This window comes from Ciconia boyciana, chromosome 8, assembly GCF_034638445.1.
Source record: "Ciconia boyciana chromosome 8, ASM3463844v1, whole genome shotgun sequence".
In the NCBI taxonomy this organism is placed as follows: domain Eukaryota; kingdom Metazoa; phylum Chordata; class Aves; order Ciconiiformes; family Ciconiidae; genus Ciconia; species Ciconia boyciana.
The window spans coordinates 31,147,025-31,164,817 of NC_132941.1; the positions used below are offsets into that span (position 1 = coordinate 31,147,025).

A 17,793-nucleotide genomic window follows, 5' to 3' on the forward strand; every position below is an offset into this window, starting at 1 on the left:
AACATCCACAGCTGGAAACTCCCTGGTGTCTTCAAGCAGTCTATTCCACTCCTTCATTACTTTTAGAAAGTTCCTCTAAAATCTACCCCACGTGTCTCCTTATAGCAGCTTAAAGGACTTCTTGTCTGGTCCATCAAGGATGTGGAGAACAGGCTATCTCCTCCTTCTTGTTTCTTGTATACTTTAAGAGTGTTTCTTTTGATATCATGCTCATGCTTGTTGCAATCCTTTTGTTCAGCTGGTTTACCTCCTTTTGGAAGTGCAGTGCCCAACACTAGATAGAGTACTTCCAGTAGAGGCGTCAACTCTGAGTTGAGTAGAAGGCTTATTTCATATGGCTTGCTGACTGCTCCTACGGATACTTACAACAATCTAGTTGCCTTCATTTTCAAGAATGTGACATTGCTGCTTCTGTTTAGCCTGTGATCCTCTGTAGTTCTTAATGGTTTTCTGTAGAGCTCCTGCTTAGCCACTTAGTTCCCATCTCCTATTTGTACAGTTGATTTTTCCTGCCTAAATTCAGTACTTTGCATTAGTTCCTATTGTGCCTTTGTTCCATTCTTTCTCAGTCCATTTGTGACTATTATGTTACATTTTTAACATTGGCTTTATAATCACAGTGTCTCTCAAGAATTCGGTATTACCTACAGATTTAGTAAGCCCACTCTATTCCATTGTACCAAGTTTTTATGAAAATATTGGCCTTAGTGCACATGCCTGTTGAATTCTACTTGATAAATCCTGTCATTTTGACAGACAAAATTTGGTAACTATTTTGGAGCATATTTTTTTAACCAGTTATGTACAAACACTATCATAGGTTCATCTAGAACCTATTTCTCTAGCTTTCTTAAAAGGACATCATGTGAAAGTGTACAAAACTTCTGCTTCTCTATCCACAAAAGGGCATTATCCCATCAAAGAAGTAAGATTGATTGTTTTGCCATGATTTATTCTTGGTAAATCCATTTTTGCTGTTACTCAACTTATTTCCTTTCAAGTTTTCCTTTCTTTTAGCAGCAAGTGTCATTAAAGCACATTGTGTATTCTCTCCGTATAAAGATGAGCACTGTTCTCTCTGTATAAAGATGAGCACTGATGAAGAGGCTGCTCTGTATGGCTTTTGCCATTTCATAGAAGCATGAGCTCTGCTTCATATTGTATATTGTCTAATTTAAAATATGGGTTCATCCAGTTCACAGGGCAGACCTCTGTTGTTCTGCTGCCTTACATTTTGTGAGTTGCAGATTAATATAAATGAACAAACTACTATTCATGTCAAAGAGTTAGATTTTGAAGTGCTTAGTTTATTCATGAAAGGAGTATAGCTTCATCCTTGCTGTCTCACAGCTCTGGTTTGTGGAGACAAGAGAACATACTCACCAGGGCCCTATTCTCACTACAGCTTTTGCAGACCAGTAATTTAGAATGAAAGACCTCAGTGAAGTTGGTGCAATTATGCACATGTGTACAAGTTGGAATTCGTGTGCCTTACAAACCCTTCCTCTGTTGAGGTACCGTGGCCATCACATCAACTACATTATATAATGCCCAAAGCTGCATTAGTTTATCAGGAAAGTTTGTTCTCATTGCGAAAATTAAACTCCTTTATGAGATTTGAAACCAGACCTAGTTCTAATACCTAACTGACTGTGAAAGGGTTTTACTGAAATTATTCATGTGCCTGAGCAGTTTCCACAAAAACCTAAAATTATGGGTAGGCAGCACCAATGACAAACCAAATAAATTTCATTAAGACTTTTCTAACAAGTATTTATCAAAGGCGTTTTTTTCTTTTCATGAAAAAAGTCTTTGTATTCTGTTCTGTTCTAGTAAGAAAAACTTTTTTTTTTCTTATTTAAATCCATTGCTATGGGATAAAAATATTGCTGATCAGCTCCAGTTGCTGATTAAATTAAAGCTGGTTGTGGTTAATTCGTATTTAGATTCATTAGTTCTTACTGTTCACTTACTGTTCAAGTCAGATAATACTGGAGATCTCTGAAAGACCATTTTCACCCCATGCAACCAACCAAGATTTTATTGAGTTACAACTGGCTGCAGTTATTCTGCTTTTTATGTACCTTAGTTAAAAATAAGGGAAGTGGGGTTTTGTGGTCCCAAGATGAGCAGTGAGCACCACCAAAATTCCCTAGTTGTTTAAGCACTCTGATTTATTGCAGCTAGAATAATCAGAGTATTAGAAAATGTGACCTATGAGAAAAATGCTGAATGGGTTAGTCTTAGTTAGCCTAGTGAACAGAGCAACAGAAGGGGACAGAGAAGGGGCAGATATGGTAGCCATTTTCAATTATATAAAATGTTGTTGCACAAGAAAGGAGAAAATCTGTGTTACATGTTCATAATGGATAAAAAGAGAATAACCTCTGACTACATGGGGGAAGATTCTGTTTAGACATTAGGAAAACTAAATTTCATTAAGTAAGATTTTGTTAAATTTTCATAGATATTAAGGATCTTGTGTCTGCCTTTGTGTCATTTTTATCTATGGCATTTTTATCTGTGTTTGTAAATGACAGAGTTACGTTGAATATCTCCCCTTCCATTTCATTGGCCAGCAGAGGCTGTCAAAGATGCATATTGTAAAAAAATATGCAAAAGGAAAATACTGATCTGAATAAATTTCTGATTTGATGTGTTAGAGGGGAATATTCCTTGCTGCCTTGTTTCACCTAACTTTGTCATGAAACCTTCCCAAATTGAAGAAATCATTTCGCATACAAACCCAAGAATTTTCCATGGACTGTTAAATGCATTAGTAATAACAGACAGTGTACATATAACTAAAAAGCTGTTGTTGTATGATTCTCTTTAGCATCTATAAAAATTATAACAAAATCACATAACAAATAATGTGTTCAGAAACAAGACCTGAAATAGGTTTTGAGGGGTGGTTGCATGGGGTGTGTGTGCATGTTTAAGTCTACTTCACTTGGGGAACCTACTTAGTAATAAAGGCTATCAGCCTCTTAAAGCAGAATCAAATTACTGATTTGTGACATGAAGGGTAGTTTGCACAATGATGTGCTTAATGGGTAATTTAGTTCCACATCAACTGGCACTGATCACTCAGTTGAACAGTTATTGGTTGCTGAATGACTAAATGTGGGTGGATGCATGTTCTGGGCATCAGAAGCCTCTTGATAATTAAAAGCAGGAGTGAAAGTAATGGATATAGGATTCACAGCTAGGGTGGTTCTATTTTCACTGTCTTAGTGTCTGGGAGGAGATCTGCTAAAAATGAGAAGTTTACATTTCAACAATAAGTCATAGGTGGGAATGTGTGGGAAGGATGATGGTAGTGGTACCTGTGCATTCAGAAGTGGGCTATGCTTTAGATTCTGTATTTTTACAATTATGCACAAGTTTTTGATTGACAGGCTTATTCTGTGTACCTTCTTTTAAGATGATATATTTTACTTGCAGGTCAGATGGTAGAGAGGGTCGGTTGAGACTGAAGAGACTTGAGCAAATCTTGAGGTTGTAGATAATAATTTCATCTACTCCAGGCTGAGAAATGTACTTATCATTGTCAGTCTTTTGCTAAGGGATATATAATCTATCCAAGGGAATGGGTTTTTTTTAGTATGATCATTTAGCATAATTCATTTAACAGAAACAGATGGATTTGGCATGTTAGAGAAAAATCTTTGATGCAGGTGCTGCTGTTGTTCAGGCTTTATTCATCTGATAAACCTACATTTCTTATGAATTCTGAACTGTCTGTTTTGTCTCTTGTTTCTTGTCCTTTCTGAGCACTGAAATGTCTTTTTAAGACAGTCAAACTTTGAGGTATTCACTGCACCTGTTTTACCTTTAACATATTGATGTTTTCCAAAAGCAGTTTCAGTTTTCTTACCTGCATTTCATAGGACAGTCTGCCTTGAAAGAATTTTTTTGTTTTGGCTTTGGGAATGAGGTTTTGGGATATACTCTCCTTCTCCACAAAAAATGGAGTCTTCTAGGGAGGAAAGGGAGTTTCTGCAGGAAGGCAGGCTGTGTCACATGTTTTCAAAGCATAATTTCAAATCTCTTGTTCACAGAAGTGGATTTATCTTACCACACCTCACTACTCCCTATCACAAGGAAGAAGCATTGTGGAAAGTTCGCTGTTAGGCGAGATTAAAATACAAACTAAATGTTAAAAAAACCCCACAAAAAAGCAAACAAGCATGAAAGATGAGGAAGGAAACAAAGGCTTTTGTTGAAAGTACCTGGAACCTGTGACTGGATCTAGCTAAGTGGATCTTCATTGTAATCATCCCCTCTGCTTTAGGGGTTTTCCTGCCTTCCATGGGACTCCTTAGTCCTATGCACAGGGTGTTAACCAGCTGTGTCTTGGAAACCTCTCAGGATGGAGACTACGAAACCTCTCTGGGCAGCCTGCTTCACTGCTGGGCTATCCTCATGGGGAAGAAGGTTTTCCTTATGGCTAAGCTGAACCTCTCTTGTTCCAACTTATGCCTATTACCTTTCATCCTCCCATGATGCACCGGTGTGTCGAGTCTAAGCTCCATCTTTTTGATGATCTCCTCATAGGTTTTGGCGGGCTGCTGTTAGATGCCCTGAAGCCACCTCCTCTCTAGGCAGAACAAGCCCAGTTCCCTCAGCCCCTCCTTTTAAGACAACTGTTCTAGCCACCAACTGTCTTGATGGTCCTCTTCTGACCTCGCTGCAGTTAATAAAGTGTCTTCTGTGTATTGGGTAGGGGTGAAAACTGGATGCAAGTAAGAGTCAAATAAAGGCAGATGGTCACTTCCCTCAATTTGCTTGTTCTGCTGTGGTTCATACAGCCCAGGATGCTGTTGACGTTCCTCGCTGCCAGGGCATACTGCTGGCTCGTGCCCAGCTTGCTGTGTGCCGAGACCCCCAGGTCCTTTTCAGCTGATATGCTCCCCAGCCAGGCAGCCCCAGCTTGTTTTGTTTGTAGCAAGGGGTTCTCCCTTCCCAGCTGCCAGCCTTTGCATTTATCCTTGGTGAATTTTATAAGATTCCCGTCAGCCCATTCCTACTGTGTGCATAAATCCCTCTGAATGGCAGCCCTGCCCTTAAGCATATTGACCAGTCCCCCAATCTGGTGTTATCCGTAAACTTGCTGAGTGTGCGCTCCATCACCTCCTCCAGACCCTTAGTAAAGATGTCATACAGAACTGGTCTTAGGATAGACTTCTGTGGTACTCTTCTTGTTCCCAGCCACCAGGTAGGGTACAACTCATGAACCATTGCTCTCTGAGCCTGATCATCTGACCAGTTTTTATCCATCTAGTTGTTCAGCCATCCAAAGTCTAATGTCCCAACTTGGTTACAGAAACTGGGAAATGGTGTGAAGAGCCTTTCTAAATGATAGCCACTGTTCTTCCCTCATCCAGAAATGTGGGAGAAGGTAGTCTGGTTGATGAGGTATGATTTACCCTTGGGAGATCCATGCTGACTATTCGTAATCGCCACTGTGTCCTTCATGTACCTGGAAGCATGTTCCAAGAGGAGTCAGTCCATGATTTTCCCAGGGACTGAAGAGAGCCTGAGCAACCTGTACTTTCCCAGTTTGTTCTTTTGTTCTTTTTTGAAAATGGGAACCATTATGAATTTTTGAAGAGTCAAAATGCAGAGCATCTCTTTGGTTGCCTTTGGAGTTAGCCAGTCCTACAGTAATGACGTTTTAGACTACTTTTAGTACATACAGGTGTGATAGAGAAAAGTTCTATTCTCTTTTCATTTTCAAATGGAGTAATGGTTAGAAATAAAGTCTATTTCAAACACAACTATAAAATTGGTAGGCCATATCTAATTTACTTTATAAAGATTACTGGCAAAAGTGAGAACAACAGCTCAACTGGCTTTTCACTATCTGTTTTCAAACAACTTAAATATTTCCATTATAAATGAAATGTCTTAATTAGCTTCCCACTAGATGGATCAAATGTATGTCAACCCAGCAGAGGAAACAGGGAATACATTTTAGATCAGCAGAACAACAAACCACTTGTATTAAAAACTACTATTCTGTTCTTGTTATTTATTAATTTTCTGAGTTTAAAATGGAAGTTTCTAAGCCATGTGGTGCAGTTTCTTACTTAATAAGCATAAGCAGAGGATATATTTTGCAGGGAGCTGTGTATCAGTTGTCATGGTTTTCATGGAGTGAAGATAGGGACTTTGATTACAGCAGAGGTGTATGATTGTAATAGCTATGTTTGATCATGTTTTCTGTTGTTGTTATTTGGGATTTTAAATTCTTTTAAAAAATGTCACACCAAAAAAGTGCTTCCTTGAAATGAAATAACTGGAAGAAAGTAAACAAGCTTTCAGGTTTCCAAGTGAGTCCTCAGGTACCTGATGAAGAATTTGTACTCCTGAAATCTTAGCTTCTTTTCTGATCACGCTCTTTCATTTTATAAAAACTGCTACCTCATCTATAAATCTTATCTTCATTGTATCTTTTGACCCTTATGGTTACAATACCATTACTAGTTGTGATTTTCAGGCAACTTTGAAGTTTCCCCCAACTTTTTAGATTTAAATATGTGTTCAGTGCTTTTACAACAGCATAACTAGGTCAGTATTTTCAGGAGTAGAACTCTCGTCAAATTGTTTTAGATATTATGCAAGAGTGGCATACCTACAAAGTACTATCAGTGCTTCAAGAGGTACCACCAAACTTCAAGAAAGGAAGGAGTGAAAACAGGGCTGAAACACAGGTTTCCAACAAAAGAGGTGTAACTTAGGGTAGAAAATAGGTGCTAAAACTCTCTGTGCCAGCTTACTCAGCTGTGACAACTTCACAGTTTTTACTTTAACAGGATTTTCAGAAGGCCGTTCTCAAAAATATCACTTTAAACTTTTCAATTACACTCCTGTGCTCACATCCTTCCTATCTCCCAGGCTTTTTATTGAGAAGACTGTTATCCTAATGTATGCTCAGTGAGAACTGAAAACACAGGAATTGTCCCATGGAGTAAGGCTATTGATCTGTCTACCTGTTTCTAATGGTGATTAATCTTAACTTTTTTGTCTTAATCTCCTGGAGCAGAATGTTATAAATTGGTTCATTGTTAAACAAACAAACAAAACCTCCTAGCATCCAGTAGTAATAAGGTGACTTTTGCCCCATACTATGAATTCACGGCATTTATTATTTTTAAAACCTCAACTCTTTACCATATAACAGAATCTTTTTTTTATTGAAAATACTTTCGTCTTTGAGTGTTGAAAGTCATAATTTATTCTCATCATTAATTAAACTGTTTGGTCTTCACCAAAGTTTATGTTCTGACCACTAATCTTACTTTAAATTACAGCTTAGGTATATAAAAATTTTTTTTCACAATTTTGTCTGTTAGTAACAAGAACTGTTTATCACCTACATTTGAAAATTAACTATCTGTAATGTGTACAGGCTATGGCAGGGTAATGGTTTTACTATTATCTGATGACAAATTCCTTGCCAGCCGTTGGTGACAATACTGCTATCAAAGACGGAATTCTGATCTCTGGTTTAATTAATAATTTGTTAGCTTTATATTCATAATATCCCAAATAATGTGGTATGCAAAAGATGTCATTTTAAGGGAAGTGCCAAGAACAGATTTCAAGAATAGACGTATTATCATTTTTAATGATAAATAGGGGGGATGCTATTTGCCATAGCATTGAGATGTCACGATACTGACAGATTAAGAATATAGGATTTTAATTTGCCCTTTATAATGTGGGTTTTTATTGTTTTCAACATAACACTCAAAATAATTGCTTTTAGCAAAAACCTGAAAAGTGCTTTTAGTGAATAGTTAGCAACAGTTATTGCTAAAAGCGATTATTGCTTTAGTAAGAGGTTCTTACTAAATTAGTCAGGAAAAATAAATAATGCTTGCAATTTCTTGTTCTCCCTCTAGTGCGTCAAAACTCTTTCTCTGGCAGCCTGTCATCTGGCAGAATTAAGTGTGGGATAACGGTGGTATTGTGACTGATACACAGAAATATCAGACACTAGCTAAATAATTGCAGAGGGCCCATTTGTGACACATTTACCACAGTTTGTTACACTGAATTACATGCTGCTTGACATGATGAAATTTTTGAAATACGGGCATTAGTCAAATGTCCAGAGTAGCATAGATAATCTCTTTAAACCCATTCAATTCTCAGTGAAGAACATAATAGACAAATTCTGGTCCTCCTAGAGTGCATAGAAGCATTTCTGTTGTTGCTGTGGTATTTACATACCACAAATAACTCTGTATTTGCAGTGGTATAATAAAGACATCACTCATCAACTTAGCTCCTGTTAAGGTGTTAGTCTGCACTGTATTTTAGTATTCATTTGGGAAAAAGAATGACTGATAGGGGGTGTTGAAACCAAGATAAGATAAAGCATAAGAGCATATAATGACACTTTAAAGGTGAGCATTTAATTGAATGTTAGATAAGAGGGGATAGCTTCCTTCTTTCACATCATGATGCTTCTTTGTCCATTTACATTGTATATCTTGAGATTTTAGACTTGGCTCTGCATTATTTTTTAACAGCTAAGACCCTTTATTTGCAGGATTGATGGTTTCATGGGTGTATGTGACCTTTAAAAATGAATTATCTAGATAAAGTTGTTTGGATAATCACTTCTGAGGAGGGTTTGCATAAAAAACTTTGTGTTGGAGAAAATGCTGTGAAACCTAGTCACACACAGTGTTCTACAAAGCCTGGATTAAAAAGCAAATAAGCCAAAGAACACATTTGCACCCAGTTTGGAAAGACTGGCAGAGATCTAAAGACTAAGGCCAGGCCTTGGTTTTATTAATTATTCTCTTTAAAATCCTAGTAGAAAAGCAAATTAAAAGGTTTATCATCAGACAGTGGTTTTCATTTCATAGATGAAAAGGTAATTCATAGCCTGAAATCACCCATGTGCAATAGTAGTGACTTGCTATTGCAGCTTGAAGTTGAATACCAGGAAGGTGTAAAATTCATCAGTACTAGACTTGGCTATAAATATGATTTCGAGTCCTCAGGCTGAGTCTTCAGTAGCAAAACCATGGAGAATGGAGATTTATTACAAGCATTGAAACGTGGAAAGGAATACATACTACTTGTGTAACGTGTCAGCAGTAGCAATGTAATTATAGTCTTAAACGTGTAGGGACATACTTCAGTGCATTTTTGTTGGGGTCAATGAAGGCTTTTCACAAATGACTGAAATCTCTCTAGAATCATGGGCCAGGAGGCTGGGGCAGGCGTCCTGTCCTGTCTCACGCCTCCGCTGTTTCAGCCAGCTGTTACATAACCTTAGTTGTAGGCTGCTCAGGCTTCATCTTATAATTGATTTCTCCTCCCCTCCTCCAGCACCCCTAGGGGAGACTATTCAAGAGTTCTGCTTCTGTGACTGCTGGAAACCTTTTTATAAATTTTTCTGTTTAAATTTATTTCCAAACTCTTTTTACCACTGTGCTTCGCACATGAGTTTGTAGGTTGTTGCTGGCTGGAGTCTTGCACAGGACTGTATTTTACCTCAACATTCTTCCTTACGTTTACTGGAAATTCCATATTTTGTATGTCTTAATAGTGCATTTGCCATTTATGTCTTGTATTCATCCTGTCACTGACTACGTATAACCAACCCTCTTCCTCTTCTGTCACTTGCAGTTGCTGAGACACCAGTTTATGTCAGAGGTTATGTACAGTTTATGTCAGAGCCCTAAACAACCTTAAACAATACGTTCAAATTCCTTCCATTCTCCTTATTGCAGTCCTCAAGCTCTGCTGTTCTTCCGGTGCAAAATTTCTGTTTATGGATGATAGCACCCTATTTTGTGTTACAAGCCCTGATAGTCCATACCAGTTCAAACATGCAGTAACATTTTCTTACTGTAGCATTCAAAGTGAGTGTAGAATTCAAAACCAGCAGAGAGCTGCATTATTTTCAGTTTTCCCAATATGGAATATCCATGTGTTCACACATGGAATATTCATATAAGCAGATACATCTGTGTCTCAGATATTTAATAGTGGATCATGAAAGCAATATGAAAAATCACGAATCTTGCATTGAATTACATAAAACAGCTTCCAAGGAGAGAAAACAATTGAGTAACTATTTCTGTTGTTATTATTATGGTGGTTTGGTGTTTTTTCTTCAATTTTTGATGCTTTGTGTCTGAAAATGACTATGGTTTATGGTTCGTGATTTAAGGTTTGATAAATCAAGAGCTTCTTTCTGCTTGAAACTTCGTCCATAGTCTTTAAGAACTGGATAGGGTTTTTTTGTGAATTCTGTAGTACCAATAGTTCAAAACCTGGCAGATCTGAGCTTTGTAGAAAATGACTTGGGAAGAACTCAATGGGAGTGCACTCTTCTGGCTAGGAAAATGGGCTTTCTACAAGAAACTTCTCATCCCAGCCACAAATAAATTTTACTAACCTGAAAAGGGCTTATGCATTATTAAAAAAAAAAGAAACTTTTCTGACAATATTTGGACCAAGAGGAGCTCAGAGACAAGCCTGCTTGCACTTACTTAAGACTCTCACCCAATGTTCTGCATATGAATAAGAATTGGAGAGTGAATCCCTGTGCCAGTGCAGCTGGAAAGAGGTCTCTCTTCTACAACTTGTGGTTTTGAAAGTTCTATATCAGATTAATAGATTGATGTTTTCGTCTATGGAAAGCTTACCTAAGACTGTAATTTAGAGATGTCTTACACTAGTGTCATTTTCCTGTCCTCTTTGCTCTTTAAGCTTTTTACATTTAGGCTGGTAATATTTATGTAGTTTGACTTTACAGAAAAATAATATCAATACTATTCTATAAAATTCTCCCAATGCCTCCTAAAGTAATCTTTTTGTAAATATATGCAATTTGTTGTGGGGTGGGATGGAAAGCTCTTACTGACATGGCCTAAAATTCACTTATGAAAAATATGACTGTCTCAAAATTATTAACCATTCTGCCCTGTCACAACATCTTGTATTCCATGTTTTATAGAAGAAAAAAACCACGATATTGGAAATGTGGGATTGTCAAACATTCCCAAGCATGTGTTCACCCAGGAAGGAATGGTGCCCTGCTACTGTGAATCCAATTTTATGATCATTGGGGGAAAAAAATTGTAACTAATATTTAGAAAACCCTAAGAATTGCAATATATTTCTGTATGTAGTAACCAAGTATCATGTAGCTTTAAAAGGAAAGTGATTTCTTCTTTCTATAAACCTCTCACTGAATCAAGGCCATTACCTGCCTGAGGGCCCTGGTCAGTGTAATCCTGAGAAGCTAAAGTTACTCTGTTCTAATACCCTTTCTGTTATTGGTCCTCTAATAAGAGTGTCTGTAAGTGTTTCAATTAAAGTGATTTTGTGATAGGTTTTTTTTTTATTTTGTGTATATCCACCCACAACAAAATCTGTTTTTCCTTCCACACTGCAGGTTTTCAAACAACTTTTGCATGGTAACAGCTTTTAGCTACTGTGGAATTCCTACTACATCTAATTCTAGGACTAAAGCTAAGAGATTTCATCACACTGTTAGTCTTTGCCTGAAAATAAAATGTTCCTTTTCCTTGCTTTACCCGTCTAGCATTATGCTCATCTTTGCCCCAAAAATTGATTGCCTGTCTGTTTTCTTGAGGAAGTCTAGGTGTATTTTTCACCACCAGCATTACATTTCTACCAGATTGTGCACCATCTTTGAGTTCTTTATTCCTTAGAATGTTATGTCATAGAAATTATTGTTATTTTGTTTAGTGAGTGAAATTTACTTGTGTGCTCTTGAAGCAATGGAGTGCTATTTAAACCTTGTTTCAAGGCTTACATTGAAATCTAGTGGTTTATATACCACTCTCTGGCCACAGAGGCGCTTTCCCAAATGATACGAATGTATGCAGGTGAATTTATTCAGTTTAATGTAGTGCCATTACCATGCTGTGGAGCCAGAAATAAAATAACAGAACCCTACAGTGTCCCTCTCAGCAGATCTTGTTTATATATAACTTGACAGAAAAATAAGAAGGTGAGAACATATAGCAATTCTGGATTTAAAAAAACTACATTTGACATGATTGAAAATTGGGTAAAAGTAATGAATAGGTTTTTTTCTGTCTGTCTTTTTGTAGGGTTATCTGATAGTCCTCCTGTCATGTTTCTCTTGGCATGTCAGGCTTTTCAGATACTAAGAACATCAGGATTTCCCTCTAATTGGAACTCTAGGTGTCAAGCTGGTAGTAGATCATTCAGTAGTAGATCTGTCACCAGTTATGTATTGAGTCTGGTTGTATATATTTTTTGGTTCTTTAAAATGTGAATCTACTTGATAAAGGAAATTTTTTTGAGTGCCCTATTGCATCAGCAGAACCAATATTATTTTTTTGATAGTTCGTAATCCTGAAAGTTTTGGGTGCTTCATTGTGCAGTGTTTTGTTAACATGAGTAAACTTGCTTTTAATGTTTTATTTAGTGTCCTTTATATAGCCATGTTCATTATGCTTTTTTTACTAAGTTATTTATGATAAAATTCAGAACTCCTGCATGAAGGCTATTTTTCTTTTTATAATATGTTGTTAAGTGGGAAGGAGGAATTAAATGTGAAGACCTGGATTGTATAGAAAATTGCTCTTGTTGTAAATTAAACAATGTTTTTTGATGGAGTTGCTCATGTACTGTTGAAGAAATTAGTAACCAAGACCTATGTTACCAAAACAGGTTTGTTTAGCTGTGGGTACATTACAGTACATACAGTATACACAGTAAAAGTCATACACTGGCCCAAATAACTCATGTTTTGGAGCTTATAAAAAAAAAAGAAAATCAATGGAGAGGAAGAGAGAAGAAGAGAATTCGGACAGCATATTAAGAGAGGAGGCTAAAAATAGCATTTACATTTTTTCCCAACATACATAATAACTGTTTGAAGGATAATAGTTTAATGGTTGTAAAAGGCTTATATGCTGAATAAAGTGAAAATGTATTTACCTAATGCTGTTGGGATTAACTTTCCTTTGTTGAGATGATGGCTTGATATCATTAATTGATATCTGTAAGAACTACTTCTTCCTATCCACCTACAGGCAAAAGCCAGACAGCCCTAGGAAAACATTACAACAGCAGAAAAGGATAGCAAATTATCATAATGCAAATGTGTATTTTCATGTAATAAACTGGTGTTGCATAAATGGCGGTTGAGGTGACTAGGAGGAACAGACAGTGGCATATGAAATAATGACATGTATACAAGTAGTAAATTAGGGCCACTTAATTTTTCCTGTAGTGCAGGAACTTGTGCTTCTTGATAGAATTGAGAAGTGACACATTCAAAACTGGGGAAGAGGTGTTCTTTCCCTCCCAGAGCGCATAGCTGACTTGGAGCACTCCTTGATGTCAGTGTAGCAACAAAAATCAGCAGGATTCCAAAGCCTCTTACTCCCACTGACAAAATATTAGACCCTTTTGAGGGCCTACTAGATCTACTGTGTCTAACATGGAGATGGGAGAGTGGGCATATGAGTATTTCTGGACAGTGAAGGGAAGAGGTAGAAAAACTTGTAAAAAAAATAGAAAAATCTTTTGGTTCTAAAAACTCAGGCATCCATTCTGGTCATGTAGAGGTTTCTTGTAAGACAACTTTTCTAGCAGCAATAACACAATATTTAAATACAAAATAACTTCTCTGAGTACTAGCTTTAAAAGTCAGTGCTTTAATTAAAGCATGGCTATTCTGAACTAGTTCAAAGCTGTCTGACACAATTTGATTTTAGTTAGCATTTACTAACCAGTGCACTGCTAGAACAGGACTGTTCTTTGTTTGTCAGACATTATCTTGGACCAAATTATAATATATGTTTGACATTAATACCAAAGTTACTAACCATAAAAGAGAATAACCCATTTCTAAATTTTTTTTCCCAGACACCTGAGGAGCTAGAAGATATATCTGACCTTGAAGAAGACCATGATGCACGTAGTCGTACAAGTATTCAGACTGAAGGGAAAACTGACAGGGTATGTATTACACCAGTTTATTTAAAAAACAATTTGACAAGGAGAAAAATACTACTGTATTACTGTTCCTATTAAGCCACTTAAAGTAATGCAGTGAATCATTAAAATCTTGTTCAACTCTTAATAGATTTCTGAAAAAGTGCAGAGGGCATAAAATGATGTGTATGACCTGAGAGAGAAAAAGATGTAATTAAGTTGTAAATACTTGGTGAAGATGTAGAATCATAGAATCATAGAATATCTCAAGTTGGAAAGGACCCATAAGGATCATCAAGTCCAACTCCCTGCTCCTCGCAGGACTACCTAAAATGAAGCCATATGACTAAGAGCATTGTCCAGATGCTCCTTGAACTCTGACAGGCTTGGTGCCGTGACTACTTCCCTGGGGAGCTGGTTCTAGTGAGCAATGTAAATTAGACAGAAAAATTCTTATGCTTACTGAATGAAATTCTAACAGATTACAGTATCATAAATGTGGCTTGGTCTAATAGAAGCTAGGTTAATAAGGAATTTTTATATCTGGGTCTTACTGAAGCCTGCAATGCGTATTAACCAAAAATAACCTTTACATATGAGAAAGTTCACATGCACAGAAGAGAAAGGGGTGTATCTGGAATCTTAGGCACTGAAGTGCATGAGTTACAGATTTTTTCTGCTGTGTTCATGTGTGAACCTATTCTACAATTTATTGCTTAACTAGTGAATTCATGAGGAAGTATGAAAAACTTAATACAGTATTTGACAATTTCTGTATTTCTGGAAGTTCTGAATCTGGTTTTCCTGTTGTATCATCATTTAACCCGAGGACTTCACTACATTACTGGTTATTGTTTATTGTTTACATTCAAACATTTTTAAGAGCCTGAAAACATTTTTGAGATAGCAAAAGGTTTTTTTGTACAAAATTGATGTATTTAGCAAACATTAATCTTCTTTATGTTTCAATTTTAAATAATGTTTCAGCAAAACTGTACGCTACTCACAACTTTCTGAAGTGCAAAGATCCATAGGGCCAGAAATGTCTATTTCATTACTCGTTTGCTCAATACCCAGAGCAATAACAGATCTCTCATACTTGATTGATTCTACTGTTATTCCCATAATGGAAATTATAAATGATAGAACTAGTTGGGGGAAAAAGCAAAACTTTTCAATATAAAAAGAATTATGTCAAGAAAATGGCATTTTAATTCACATCTGTTTTTCAGCAAGCACTTTTTTTTTATTTACCAAACACAAATATTTTCTTTAAGACCCTAAATACTAATGAAAAACTACTAACCCAAATGAACGCTGTTCAGTTGTGTTGCATATGTGCATATCAATTACATGTTAGTTGTCAGTTGATTCTTAAAACATTGTGAGAAATGTAACAACTATGTGGAAGATCACCTCATACAATCTTATTACTCAATAAACATAATTGGCAATTAAAATATACTAGCTGCCCTTTTCAATTAAAATTACTCTTTGTAAATGTTAGCACATTTTCCCCACTTTATAGGCTAAAATATCTATTGTAGTTAAGAAAGGCAAGGTTTTCCTTCAAAATGTTATCCATATAAGATGCTATAAATTTGTTTGGAAGAGGTACAGATGGTGTGCTTGCATATTTTCATAAATATCCCATAATGAATGCACTGGAAAGTTTTCTCTCACTGGGAAAACAGTAGTAGTAGTTTGTAGATGTTTACTATCTTAATGTAGTAACAAAAGATCCACTAGAGCTTTAAAAGATCACATTTTCACCCATGGTCTTCAACTTCTCAGATAAACCAGAATAGTTCTTTAAAAGCAATGTTCTTTGAAAAGAAAACCATAAATAACACATACTTCCAGATGTCTGCACAAAGCAAGAAGTAAATGCTGAGGACTGTTGCAGGTAGTGAGCTGGCTATCAAGAATCAGAGGCATAGGTTATTTCTGTGTAGAGATATCTCTGGGATAGGCTTTTCCTTGTACTACACACACAATATATAATCTACACTGTCAGTGAATTTGGTGGAGAGGTGGAAGGGACAGTTATTTATAGATAAACTATGGTTAATACATCTGAAAAAAACCAGTATTTTAACAGTATAGGATGTACATTTCTATTTTTTTTTTCCATTTCTCCCCAAAATAACACAATTACTGTAAATGTTTCTTTTGGGGGGGATCTAGATAGCAGTCATTACTTAAAGCCTGATTCTGTATCTTCACTTGGGAATAGTTTTCCTAGTTTTCAGATTATGATCTCAGGGCCATAAATGGCACGTTACCCAAAAAATTAATAGAAAATTATAGCTTTGACTAAATCAGATACATACCCTCTTACCCTAAATCAACATGTTGACAGAAACCTTCACGTACATTTTTTTTTAAACAAATGTTTGAACAAATCTATTTGCTGCTGCAGCAAACGTGAACAATGATTTAAGGCCTCTTTGTTTGGACTGCTATTTGATATTGGTATTTGAAGATTTATACCTAGAACCTATTTAGCAATATGAAGAATCTGTATAGGGAAGATAGATTTTAAGGTTTAGACAGGGATTGTCTTTTGTTTTGTCCTCTGCAGCAGATTTCCTGTGCTATTATGAGGCTTTTGCATGCAGTGGTAACACCAAGAATGACTGTGTTCCAGACGTGGTATGGCAAGACTGCAGAGTAACTTTTTTTCCTCTTTGAGTTCTTTCTCTTGGGCATTTCCACTACAGTAATTCAATTCTATTTATACTGTGCTGGTTTTGGTTGGGATAGAGTTAACTTTCTTCCTAGTAGCTGGTACAGTGCTGTGTTTTGGCTTTTAGTATGAGAATAACAGTGATAACACACTGATGTTTTGGTTGTTGCTAAGTGGTGTTTACACTGGTCAAGGACTTCTCAGCTTCCCATGCTCTGCCAGGGGCACAAGAAACTGGGACGGGGCACAGCCAGGATAGTTGATCCCAACTGACCAAAGGGCTATTCCATACCATATGACGTCATGCTCAGTATATAAAACTGGGGGAAGAAGAAGGAAGGGGGGGACATTCAGAGTTATGATGTTTGTCTTCCCAAGTAACTGTTACATGTGATGGAGCCCTGCTTTCCTGGATATGGCTGAACACCTGCCTGCCCATGGGAAGTAGTGAATGAATTCATTGCTTTGCTTTGCCTGTGTGCATGGCTTTTGTTTTCCCTATTAAACTGTCTGTACTCAACCCACGAGTTTTCTCACTTTTACCCTTCTGATTCTCTCCTCCGTCCCACCGGGGGGGAGTGAATGAGCGGCTGTGTGGGGATTAGTTGCTGGCTGGGGCTAAACCACGACATATACATGCTTGTCTTGATACTAATTCTGCATAACAGCACTCTTGATTCCTCTTGCTTTGTCAAGAGTGTCATATTTTCTCCTATGTCACATCTCTCACTGCTCCAACAAGGGATTAGTGCCTATGAAAGCACCTTTTTTCTTTCTCTTTTTATCACAACATAAAAAACATATCACAGCATGTAAAACTAGATGCGATGTGCATATGCCACTTGTAACAAAGGCTACATTTTAACTAGCAAATTTTATTTTCCTTATGTAGGAAAAATTAATATATTACTAATTATAACTTCTTCAGAATCTGTCTCTTTCTATATAGAGAATATAGGTTAGTGGTGAGATGAGAGGATGAGATTTGACCTCATGTTTATGTTCCTGACTCTGCAAGTATATAGGCCATCTTGGAAATGTTACTTCATTGATCCTTCCCTCAGATAATTCGATATCTTTAAGATTAATGTAATAGTGCTTATGGGACTGTCCCACACCGTGGGATG

The 17,793-nt window shown here is 36.8% G+C and overlaps 1 protein-coding gene across 2 annotated transcripts in view; it reads left to right on the top strand.

Annotated features, from left to right (window-relative positions):
- Positions 1–17,793, top strand: part of CTNNA3 (catenin alpha 3) — a 548,079-nt gene that overhangs the window by 458,034 nt on the left and 72,252 nt on the right. For both annotated transcript variants that reach the window (XM_072870046.1, XM_072870047.1), the window contains exon 13: positions 13,909–14,001. In XM_072870046.1, the coding sequence (XP_072726147.1) occupies positions 13,909–14,001 (93 nt within the window). The remainder of the gene's footprint in view (positions 1–13,908; positions 14,002–17,793) is intronic.